General features: G+C 34.0%; 3 protein-coding genes across 4 annotated transcripts; 2 read left to right on the top strand and 1 right to left on the bottom strand.

Moving 5' to 3' along the window:
* The first annotated feature begins 154 nt into the window (after positions 1-154).
* Positions 155-3114, top strand: WRKY72 (WRKY DNA-binding protein 72). The gene is made up of 4 exons (XM_028070497.2): positions 155-374; positions 634-1152; positions 1399-1512; positions 1744-3114. Exons 1-4 carry the CDS (start codon positions 327-329, stop codon positions 2626-2628), a joined length of 1566 nt encoding a protein of 521 aa, XP_027926298.2. The 5' UTR covers positions 155-326; the 3' UTR covers positions 2629-3114.
* Positions 3115-6614: 3500 nt separating this feature from the next.
* On the top strand, positions 6615-9104 carry LOC114183558 (uncharacterized). The gene is made up of 4 exons (XM_028070628.2): positions 6615-6719; positions 6826-7298; positions 7541-8144; positions 8552-9104. The coding sequence occupies exons 1-4, from the start codon at positions 6651-6653 to the stop codon at positions 9002-9004; spliced, it is 1599 nt and encodes a 532-aa protein (XP_027926429.1). The 5' UTR covers positions 6615-6650; the 3' UTR covers positions 9005-9104.
* A 526-nt stretch (positions 9105-9630) lies between these two features.
* On the bottom strand, positions 9631-11788 carry LOC114183557 (uncharacterized). 2 transcript variants are annotated; one of them, XM_028070627.2, is made up of 4 exons: positions 11586-11788; positions 11027-11502; positions 10333-10942; positions 9631-10203 (listed from the first exon to the last, which is right to left on the bottom strand). In XM_028070627.2, the coding sequence occupies exons 1-4, from the start codon at positions 11781-11783 to the stop codon at positions 9745-9747; spliced, it is 1743 nt and encodes a 580-aa protein (XP_027926428.2). In that variant the 5' UTR covers positions 11784-11788; the 3' UTR covers positions 9631-9744. The 2 variants fall into 2 exon arrangements, with proteins under 2 accessions (XP_027926428.2, XP_085530067.1); XM_085673941.1 differs by having other exon boundaries at positions 11027-11498; positions 11586-11784.
* Positions 11789-12614: the final 826 nt, after the last annotated feature.

The following is a 12614-nucleotide window of genomic DNA, read 5'->3' as shown; positions in this document are numbered from 1 at the left end:
AATGCACAATTTGTGTGTCAAATTTCCCCTTATGACTCACATTTGGGAGACTAATTAATTAATTTAACCTTTCAATAAGTAATAAAAAACTCCCACAAATTATCTTAGCAATTCGGTGTTGACATTTTAAAAGGGGTGGCTTCGTAATGGCTTAGAGAGCTCCGGGATTTGTATTTGTTTAATTAATGTCTTTGTATACCGTGTCTAACTTTTAGTCGATTGGTTTGTAATATATAGGGTATGTGTTGTGTGTTTATGGCATTTATATCTGTGTGAGATTGAGGGTGTTCTACCAGCCAGAGAAATAGTAATAATTGAAGCAAAACATGTCTAGCCCTAGTAGTCCAGAGATAGAAGAGAAGAGAGTTACACAGGTATATATATGCTACTTCTTTTCCTTCCCAATTCTTTCTTCTTGTCAAAACTGTACTATTTTTGAACAATTTTTCTTTATCTTGTACTCATGAATATCCTTTTAACTTTGATTCTACATAATCAAACATAAACCTAAGTTTGTCGAATTTTGGTTGTCTTTGAAAAGTAGTTATGTCTTGTGCTATGTTGTGTCTGTGTGGATGATAAATTGAGGAATCAAATAGCTGATTATTGTAATTATGTGGTTTTGAAATCTAGGAAGATAAAGTCAAATCTGCTAAAACTGAAATGGGTGAGGTGAGGGAAGAGAATGAGAGATTGAAGAAGACGCTGGAAAGAGTAGAAAAGGATTACCACTCCCTTCAACTCCGTTTCTTTGACATCCTTCACAAAGATGTTCCAAACAAGGGTGTGCTTGATTCATCTACTTCCCATGATGATCAAAGCGAAGAGCCTGAGTTTGTCTCACTCAGCCTTGGAAGGAGTCCAACGGAGCCTAAGAAGGAGGCAAGAATCGGAGACTTTAACAAACCGACAGAAGAAAACGTTGGACCCAACCTTACTCTTGGATTAGACTCCAAACACTTGTTGGAGATGGAGGTTGTGTCAGATTTGAGTCCGATGAACAGCTCAGAAGAAGCAAAGGAAACGGTGACAGAGGGAACTTTGTCAACAAATCAATCAGCAAAAGTGATAAATGTGAATACCGACATTTCAGATCAAATGCCAGCCAAGAGAGCAAGGGTGTCTGTGAGAGCTAGATGTGAGACTCCCACGGTTAGTATCAAAGAAAATGTTTTGCTTTTACCTTTTGTTTGATAAATACTCATAAAAACATTACTTTGTTTTTAACTGTTTTCAAAATCTTGTGTAAGAAACGGTAAAAACAATAGTTTTCTCAAAGAAAAATGGAAGTGACATTTTTTTCTTAGTATTTGTGAAAACTATCAAACATGACTGCACTGATATTTTCATTCTTGTAATCTATTATTTTTGTTGTCTAATATTGTCCTTTTGAAACAGATGAATGATGGGTGTCAATGGAGGAAATATGGACAGAAGATTGCAAAGGGAAATCCATGCCCGAGGGCATACTATCGTTGCACAGTTGCACCAACATGCCCAGTTAGGAAGCAGGTATATATATATATATATATATATATATATATATATATATATATATATATATATATATATATATATATATATATATATAGTTTACAGTGTATATGCATTGTAAATTTAAAATATTTTTGCATAAACATCAATTAAGAATTCACTCAATGTCCATACATTAATGAAAAATATAATATGAAAATAGTGCATTAATTCTAACAATACCCAAATTTAATGCATGAATGACTTCAGGTGCAAAGGTGTTCCCAGGACCTGTCCATCTTAATCACAACCTATGAAGGAACCCATAACCACCCACTTCCGGTCTCAGCCACAGCCATGGCTTCAACAACTTCTGCTGCAGCTTCCATGCTATTGTCAGGTTCTTCAACATCTTCAAGCCACATCTCTGCATCTTTTGGAAATGGTCTAAGTTTCAGTGACCAGTTTAATGAATCAAGACCCAAACAAATGTTCTCACCACCAAGCCATGCCTCACCACATATGTTCTCAACAATCACTCTAGACCTTACTTCTTCAGCTCCTTCCTCCTCATCAACTCAATTCCACCGTGGCTTAACTTCAACCGTGGCTCCAATTTCAAACCCAAGATCCTCACCCAGTCTCAGCTTTTGTTCACCGGAGCATAACTTCATACCATCCATTTGGGGTAAGGGGTTCCATGATAATGCCACAACCACGACACCAATTGACAAAATCCCCACAAGGCCAATTATGCAGCCAAATAATTTCCAACAACATTTCTACCAACAATGCACAACAAACCAACAAACTCCCTCCCGAGAAGCTTTGGCAGAAACAATAACCAAAGCAATCAGCACAGACCCGAGTTTTCGTTCAGTCATAGCTGCTGCGGTTTCATCGATAGTGGAATCAAACAGTGGTAAACAAGAGGTAACAGAGAATGTTCTTGGTTCAGGGTTGAACTTAAAACTTGGGGAGCATCTTCAACTGGCTTCACCTAGTCCCTTAACTGGCTACTTCAAAAGTTTGGCCTCTAAAAGTTCCGAGGCTGGAAACTTCATTCTTCTCCAACCACCATTGCCATTTTCTTTCTCCAAGAATGTCACAAATCAGATCAACCGCTACGTTCCAGAAATGAACACGCATCACTAGCCTCTCTTTCAAGGTTCAAGATCCTATTCTTTCACGTCAAAATAGGACCCCACTAACTAGGGATTAAGTTTAGAACAAAAAAGAACGCGTAGAAATGAATGTTGTTGTCTCCCTACAATCTAGTTATTCCATGCCATTTCGTCAATATATGTTTGTCTTATCAAAAACAAATTTTCGTGCCATTTTTGTAATACTCATCAGCAACTGCTCAAGCAACCTATTACAGAAACTAGTACACCATATCTTGTGTTTGTGACATTAATCTATCAGTAACCAATAATTCAATACTTAAGGCTAAATATGCAATTTGTTTTCGTTAGTTCTGCAATGTTAGGCACATCAGTTACAAGAATTAGATTGACTGGTCAAATAAAGCTAACGAGCTGGAATGCAACTATGAAGAGGCGTTGACAAATCCTAAATAGATAAATGTTCATTTTTCAATGTTATGATTTTATTCATTTAATGAATTCTGCGTTGAAATTATATCTCTTATGAATCAAACAAAGCTTGATCCATTAAGTCGATAATTCTCAGCACAACGTGATAATCAGTACATGACACCAGATTATAGAAAAAAAGTATCTCCAAAATAACAAACACACGAAAATCACAATATGGAATGGTAGGTTTAGCTAAGTCGAAACCTTTCAACAAATTTGACAACAAGAAACAAGGAGATGGAGGATCGGGCGGCACAGAGGGAGACAACAACCTGATTTTAAACCTTTGAATTGTCTAATCTACTTTCGCACTCGATGCTCTACTTTATTTTCATAATTTTATTTTGCTATAATGCTTTATCAGATGGGATTTTTTTTCTTTTTTTTTATCAAAGTATGCAATACTCATTTTTTCAAATTTACATGTGAGGAACAACAACCACTACAAGAATTCCATTACCATCAATTTTAGCAGACAAAAAGTTATTACTCTATTAGTTAGGAATTATCAATTTAGATAAAATTTATAAAAAAATTATTAATTATTAAAATAATCATTATTATTAATAAAAAAAATTATGATTATCTTTAAATTCATCGCTAAAATTTAATTACATAATTTTTGACTATTAAAAGAATTAATTCATAAATTAATCACCAAACATATCAAGATTTAGATTATTAAAGGAATTAATTTCTAAATTAGTCTTAGTGACTAATTTGGTAAATAATTAATTTTTTTATACATAAATATTGATTATTTTAATAATAATTTTTTTATTGTATAAATTGGTATCTAAATTAGTTATTATAATAATTATTAATTTTTTGTTATTAAAATTAATTATTATTTAAAAGTTTTCTTGTAATAAACAATAATAATCATAATCATAAAAAAAAACACCAACATTTTTATTGTGAAAAACACTAAAATTTACATGTATAAAGTAGTCGATTAATTTTCTCAACATCAAATTTAGATACAAAAATTATCTTTAACCAACTAATAATAATATTCTTAAATATAAAGAACAAGAAAAAGAACTTCAAATAGAATAACAATGTGAAACTTTTCTTCAAACACAAATATCAACTTAACTATCTTAACGGTCAAAATAAAGCCATAGACACAAAAATTTGTTGTGAACATTTTAGTTTGATTTAACAATAAACAAAACAAGAATCATAATTTTATTAAGATGACCAAGTGAATATATCTGAATTAATTTTTTATCTGATTTATCTTTTCTAAAGTCTACAAATTTTGCACTCTATTTTGACTGTTGACTTAAAAGGGCATCTATGCTAAGTAATAAGAAATGAATTTAACTAATTTAAACTTTTTAAACATTCAACTAACAATATGAATGAAGAAACAAGTGATACATGAAACATTTAAATGGATAATATATTCACCGATCCATATAATTAATTACGTTTGTTGACTTTTGTAAGGAGAGATGTTTCACTCTTATACGCCAAGATATTAAAGAACTTAAAAGGTTCTCTTGAAACTTTGGTCTTTCTCATTTTTTTATTCATCTTTGGGTTTAATGAGCATGTCACCGTTACAAAGCTTTATACGTGAAGCAAAAGGAAACATCGGTGTACTTTTCAACTCAAAACATTGTCAATTTGAATTTTGGTCATCTATCTTGTTACTGTAACTTACACTAATTAAATCAAATTTCATAAATTACGATTTCCTTACAAATAAAGAGCAACATATCATCTTTTTATTCTGTATAATTAAAAAAAAAAAGTCAATCGCTAAAAAAATTAATTATAAAGTAGGAAGCACAACGTTTTCTATAATTTATTTTTCGGTCTTTTTCCCAAAATGGTGCAATTTTTTTTCCAATTTCCTAAAATGGTGCAGTTTTTTTTTAATTCCCGGCAGAGGTAAGTCGTGAGAAAATAGCACGACTTCATCTTGAAGAAGTCGTGCCAAAATAAGGCGATTTTAATTAAAATAAGCTGAAGTCGTGTCAACATGGAGAGACTTATGTGTTATGAAGAAGTCGTGTCATATTCAGACGACTTTAATTAACATTTTAAGCAAAGTTGTGCCAATATGGAAAGACTTCAGTATTAAATTGTTAATGAAGAAGTCGTCCCATATTGGAGAGACTTCAGTGTTGTATTGATAATGAAGAAGTCGTACCATATTGGAACGACTTTAGTTCGAATAAAAATTAAATATTTTTTAGTCATATTAATTAGTTAAATAATAATGCATATAAGTAATTAAAAATTTCATGATGATTTTGGTTTCTTATAATAGGACATGAAAGTTATCTATGAGAGCATGTGTCACAAGGAGGTCTTCTTCGGTGTCGTCTAGGTCTAGGTTGTTGGGAATAGTCCAAGTGTGAGTCAAAAAGTCCCACATTGGATAGAAAAGACAAAGTTAAACACTATATAAGAATAAAGACCCATAACAACACTGCCTTAAGGTTTTGGTGTAAAAGTGGTGTCTAAGGTCTTATATGTGTAAGACTAATGTCATATAACCATATAGAACCACAATCTCTCAATGACCATAACTATGCCATAACCATGACTAATCATAACCATATATGAAAATATATATAACCTATATGAAATATATATAAACCTATCAGTGGTATCAGAGTCGATGGTTCGTTCGGAGTGACTGACCGCATAAGGGGTCACTCATACACACCTGAAGGGAAATATATGAAAAAAAAGAAAAAAAAACAAGGGACTCACCCTTGAGGGGAGATGTTGGGAATAGTCCAAGTGTGAGTCAAAAAGTCCCACATTGGATATAAAAGACAAAGTTAAACCACAATCTCCCCTCATAAATAAGACCTCCTTGTGACACAAACTCTCATAAATAACTTTCATGCCCTATTATAAGAAACCAAAATCATCATAAAATTTTTAATTACTTATATGCATTATTATTTAACTAATTAACATGACTAAAAAATATTTAATTTTTATTCGAACTAAAGTCGTTCCAATATGGTACGACTTCTTCATTATCAATACAACACTGAAGTCTCTCCAATATGGGACGACTTCTTCATTAACAATTTAATATTGAAGTCTTTCCATATTGGCACGACTTTGCTTTAAATATTAATTAAAGTCGTTTGAATATGGCACGACTTCTTCATAACACAGAAGTCTTTCCATGTTGGCACGATTTCAGCTTATTTTAATCAAATTCGCCTTAATTTGGCACGACTTCATCCTAAAGAAGTCGTGCCATTTTTTCACGACTTACCTCTATCGGGAATTTAAAAAAAAACTGCACCATTTTAAGAAATTGGAAAAAAAATTGCACCAGTTTGGGAAAAAAACCTTATTTTTCTTTATTTCAGTATCTCATTCACAATTTAATATTTATCTTTCTCTTCTTATCTCTTTTCCAATAATAGATAAATGATATCATTATTTTATCAGGCATTAAACTCAAAGTCAACGAACTTTAGATCAGCATTTCGTCATGCACACTTTGTGCCATTCTTTTGTTTTCCATATAATTGAGTCTCTTTCTACTAATTTTTTCCCAACATATCTTGCCAATTGACACTGCCTAAATACAGCATGCATTCAGTTCTTTTTTCACTGTTGGTTTGTGCTTATGCAGTAGCAGTTTTTGCAGCAACTTCAGATGTATAACACACTTTACCACTATCGTTAATGTCTATAATATGTAGCACTTGCATATATAGCTTTAAGGATTACTCATGAATTCTGATTATTGGTTTCTTGATTTTAGTGGGAAGGACAAGAATCACAAGACTGGTTAAACCATGGTGGAGATTTGTTGAACAGGAGATATGCTTACAAAGAGCGTAAGATCAGTCCAGAAACAGCACCGAACCTACGTTTGAAGTGGAAATTCTATGCAGGCAAAGATATTACTGCAACACCAGCCATATATGACGGCACCCTTTATTTTCCAAGCTGGAATGGTAACATCTACGCAGTTAAAGAAGGCGATGGATCTCTTGTTTGGAAGCAGAACTTGCAGATTCTGACAGGTCTAAAAGCAACGGGCTTGATTCAGAATGTAAATTGGACAGTGTCAAGGTCAACTCCCACTGTTGCTGGGGATTTATTGATTGTTGGAATCTATGGCCCTGCCGTTGTTATTGGTGTCAGAAGAACAAATGGTGAACTTGTGTGGAAGACCACTTTGGATAATCATCCTGCAGCACTCATCACCATGTCTGGGACATTTTACAACGGGTCAGTCTACTACTTCACATCTTTTCGCGTTCTTGATTTCAATGTTAAAATCTTCAAAAAGTGTACTTTAAGTCTAATTTAATCTTACTGATCTGTAAAATAAAGTTTGCATCTTATTAACTATGAAATTGTTTTATCTCTGGTTGATGGAAGACTCACTATACAAACTTCTACTGAATTTTTTCAGCAGGCCTCTGAATTACTTGTTTTGACTTTTCCATTTTGTTCTGAACTCTCCACAGGAGTTACTATGTTGGAACATCTTCACTTGAAGAAGGCGCAACCATTGAACAATGCTGTGTATTTCGTGGAAGTTTTACAAAACTTGATGTTCAATCTGGTGCCATCTTGTGGAAGACCTATGTGTTACCAGATAACAATAACACTAGAGGAAATTATGCAGGCGCTGCCATTTGGGGAAGCAGCCCCTCCATTGATGTTTATAGAAACCATGTCTATATTGCTACCGGAAACCTCTATTCTGCCCCATCACACATACTTCAATGTCAAGAAAGACAACAGAATCAAACTAAGCCTACTCAACCAGATGAGTGTGTTGAGCCAGAAAATCACTCCAATTCAATCTTGGCCCTTGATTTGAACTCTGGCAACATTACATGGTTCCGCCAATTAGGAGGCTATGATGTGTGGTTTTTTGCATGCACCAATGCTTCAACTCCTAATTGTCCTCCTTCAGGTCCTACCCCAGATGCTGATTTTGGAGAGGCACCAATGATGCTGACAGCATATGTAAATGGTTCCAAAAAAGATATGGTTGTTGCTGTTCAGAAAAGTGGCTTTGCTTGGGCTTTAGATCGCAACAATGGCAGTCTCATTTGGTTTACGGTACACAGTTGTTAATTTCCATCAATATAAAAGTTATTTGATATTAATTTATTAAATTTTCACTTTTAATGAAAGCTTATACATACTCTACAGTAGTAGGAAAATCTTCAATCAAAACAAATGTGATACATAAGTTTACAACAATATATGAAACTTGTAATAAAATTTATTAAGGTTATAAGATCGAAATCCATAACTAGGAAAAGTTCACAGAATTTCTTCAAAAACCAATTCCTGTGATTTAAAAGTGATTTAGTTTGTCTCTAACTCATTATGAATTGCATTTAACTCATACTTTATTAAACCTATGGATATTCCCAAAGTTTCGGTTTGTATCACTTCTTGTACCTTTTGTTATATCTTTTTAGCTGGTAAAAAAAAAAAAAAAAAAAAAACTCATTGTGCAGGAAGCTGGACCCGGTGGGTTTGCAGGAGGTGGAACATGGGGTGCAGCAACCGATGAAAGGAGAGTTTACACCAATATTGCAAACTCTGAGGCCAAAAATTTTACTCTTGCACCATTAAATATAACTACAACCACTGGTGGGTGGGTGGCAATGGATTCAAACAAAGGTAAAATTCTATGGTCTACCGCAAACCCTAGTAATAGCACTGCTAATGGTCCTGTTAGTGTTGCAAATGAGGTTGTCTTTGCTGGATCAACTGATAGAATGGGATCCATTTATGCAATTAACGCAAAGAGTGGGAAGATTTTGTGGTCCTACAAAACAGGAGCCAGTGTCTATGGAGGCATGTCAATTGACAACGGTTGCATATATGTGGGTCATGGATATAATGTAGGTCTAGGGTTTGCCACAAACTTAACTGGGGGAACTTCACTCTTTGCCTTCTGTGTCTGAAGTGATTAATGTTATTGTTAGTATTGTAATGGATGAATAAAACAGTATATCTCTGTACCAAAAATTATTGTTTTGTTATTAATTTTTTTTTGTTACATCATTTAAGAAAGTATTATAAATATTTATTTGATTGACTTTGAACATCTGAAGTTATTCTTAAAGATGTAATATTCGCTTCTAGTGCCTCATTCAAATTTAAGTTTAGATATTTTAGTCCCCTGTTCTGTAAATAGACCAATTGCAGTTCGACCTCTGTTAAGGGATGTTAGGTAATTAAAAGTTCACATTATCAACGGAGTTGTTAATTTGCCTAAATTGTATTATGTATCATAATTTCAGGCTAAGATGGAGCAGATACTTTAATTATATGCAGCCCTTTTGTTTCTTTCTGCATTTCAGATTTGATCTAAATGTTTTATGGATTCTAATCCGAGTTATGTTTTGCTTAGCAGTAGAGTTGTGATGACATGTATATAAAAGGTTCCGACTTCCAATTATTTAGAAAAATAATACTTTGAATTATTTAGGAGACTTTAACTTGGAATTCAAACCAAGAAAACATTCAATTTTGAGCAAGAGAACAAAATTAACTATGTATAAATGAAAGTTTAAAACTATGCTAAATATAGAGAGGAAAACATATGCTATAGTTTTCGTTTTATTAATAATCCATTTATGATTATCACATTTTTTAAAAGAGGTAACTTTTAACAGCTTTTTGCCAAAAGCTAAAAGAACTGTTATTTCTTAACACAGAAGGCAAAGAGAGAGTTTCCTTGTGGTAAGTTCAAGTTAAACCCATAAGCAGCACTGTATCCATGGCCCACATAGATGCACCCTTTGTTGATTGACATGCCTCCATAGACACTGGCTCCAGTTTTATAGGACCATAAAATTTTCCCACTCTTTGCATCAATTGCATATATGTATCCCATTCTATCAGCTGATCCAACAAAGAGAACACCATTTGCAACACTAACAGGACCATAAGCAGTGCTGTTAGCAGGGTTTGCTGTTGACCACAGAACTCTACCATTGTTAGCATCCATTGCCACCCACCCACCCGCAGTTGTAATCTTGTTTGAGGGTCTGAGCGTGAAATTTTGGGCATCAGAATTCACAATGTTCGTGTAAACCCTCTTTTCATCAGTTGCTGCACCCCATGATCCACCTCCTGCCAACCCATATGGCCCAGCTTCCTACAAAAGAAAAATAGAGAACAAAATGAATGAACTTTTCAACTGATATAGAGATGTCCACCAACTGTTCGATGAAAAGGATGGGGCAGAAGAAAATAGAAAACTATCATACTATAAATTATGTATTACCGTATACCAAACGAGGTCACCATTATTGCGATCCAAAGCCCATGCAATGCCACTTTTCTGGACTGCAACAACAATATCTCTTTTGTTCCGATTTATATCTACGGTCAACATCATAGGTGCCTCACCAAAATCAACATCTGGTTTGTCTGCTTGAGGGGGACAATCAGGAGCAGGTGTGGGAGAATCGCTACATACTAAGAGAGACACATCGTAGCCTCCAGCCTGGTAGTACCATTTGATCTTCCCAGAATCCAAATCAAGGGCTAGGATTGAGTTGGAGTGGTTGTCTGGTTCCACACACTCGTCTGGTTGAGTACGCTGAGTTCGATTAATTTGTCTCTCTCGACACTGGCGTATTCGTAATGGGGCAGCATAGAGGTTCCCTGTGGCCATATAGACATGGTTTCTTTTCTCATCAATGGAAGGACTACTTCCCCAAATAGCAGCTCCTGCATATCCTCCTTTTGTGTTATTGTTATCTGGTATCGTATAAGTCCTCCACACGATGTCACCGGATTCAGGATCAAGTTTCACAAAGCTTCCACGAAACGTGCAGCACTCATCAAGTTCCACAAGTGACTCCAGGGAAGATGTTCCAACATAGTAACCTCTGTGGAGGGTTGAGCATAAATAAGTTTTATAACATGAGTTTTTCCATTAAGAAAATAAGGCAAATAGATCTGCAAATAATGACCTTTTGTAATATGTTCCTGACATGGTGATGAGTGCTTTAGGATGGTAATCCAAAATGGTCTTCCACACAAGCTTACCTGTTGCTCTTTTGACAGCAATAACAGCAGCAGGGCCATACATTCCCATAATCAGCAAATCACCAACCACTGTAGGAGTTGACCGTGACACTGTCCAATTTACGTTATTAACAAGGCCTTCAGATGCTTTCAGACCTGTCAATTTGTCCAAGTTCTGCTTCCAAACAAGCGATCCATCAGCTTCTTTAACTGCATAGATGTTACCATTCCAGCTTGGAAAATAAAGGGTACGATCATATATGGCTGGTGTTGCAGTGATGTCTCTGCCAGTATAGAACTTCCACTTCATACGTAGGTCTGGTGCAGTTTTCGGACTGATCTTACGCTCCTTGGAAGCATATCTTCGGTTGAACAAATCTCCACCATGGTTTAACCAGCCTTGTGATTCGTGCCTTGCTACCTAAAACCAAAGCAAAAATTCATGAGTAATCTTTAAAACGATATGACATCGAACGATATAATGAGGGTTACTATATATCATACGTCAGAGTTTGCTGCAAAGACCACTACTGCATGGATACATAATAACATTAGACAAAGATCCAAGTGCATGCTGTACTTGGGTAGTGGCATGATTGAACCTGAAGATGGTGTGTCAGTTTTCAAGATATATGTTTGAGAAACTTGTTTTGAAGAGACTTGCCAATATATGGAAAAAAAAAGTGGCCTAATTTGGTGCATTATTTTTAGTGTGAAAGTAAAGTCTTTTATGTTAATGTTATCTAATAAATGATAGTATATAACAAAAGGTGACTTAGTATATTAAGAGATTAATGAAATTAAAATATATAAAGTATTTAAATAGAAAACTTTTGTCCATGATGCATCTAATCTAGTGTATTTATCAATTATTAAAAAAAAATAACACTTTGATAAGATTATACGAATCATATAATTATATGGATAAACGGCAATCGATTGATTGTCAAATTTCAAACTCCATAGATTAATATCTCATTAGCATTTCGTTAAACAAAATCAATTCAGCGTAATTTATTTCATATTAATTTTATAATTTATTAAAAAATTCTACAATTTATACCATACACAAAAAAAAAAATTTATTTATTTTTTATTTCAAAAATATCTTTAAAAGGTCAATTCATGCCTAACTCAAGGTAAATTATAATAATGAGCGTGTTACTTGATGATATATATGCAAAGATTGATGTGAGTACATATACATGCCTAACTTGGTGAAGGTCAATACTGACATTAATGTATGTTTGACACCTTGTTGGGATTTGCCGTCTACATGATTCTGTAAGAAATAAATTAGTATAATTTCACATTTGAATTATAAAGAAGGGTTGAAAACGACAAAGATTAACACTAAAAAATCATGTTCTTTACATGTATTTGTGACTACAATGCATACAAATAACAAATTTTGTGAGAAAAAGTTAAGGACTGTAATTTTATATATATATATATATATATATATATATATATATATGCTAAGATTGATGTGAGAAGTATGGAAGGTTTTTGAATAAATATGCATGCCTAACT

The sequence above is a fragment of the Vigna unguiculata genome, chromosome 5, assembly GCF_037176805.1.
Source record: "Vigna unguiculata cultivar grain cowpea cultivar isolate G323 ecotype 2 chromosome 5, ASM3717680v1, whole genome shotgun sequence".
Taxonomy (NCBI): Eukaryota; Viridiplantae; Streptophyta; class Magnoliopsida; order Fabales; family Fabaceae; genus Vigna; species Vigna unguiculata.
The sequence above is the reverse complement of the archived record's forward strand: the minus strand, read 5'-3'. Positions and strand labels throughout refer to the sequence as shown.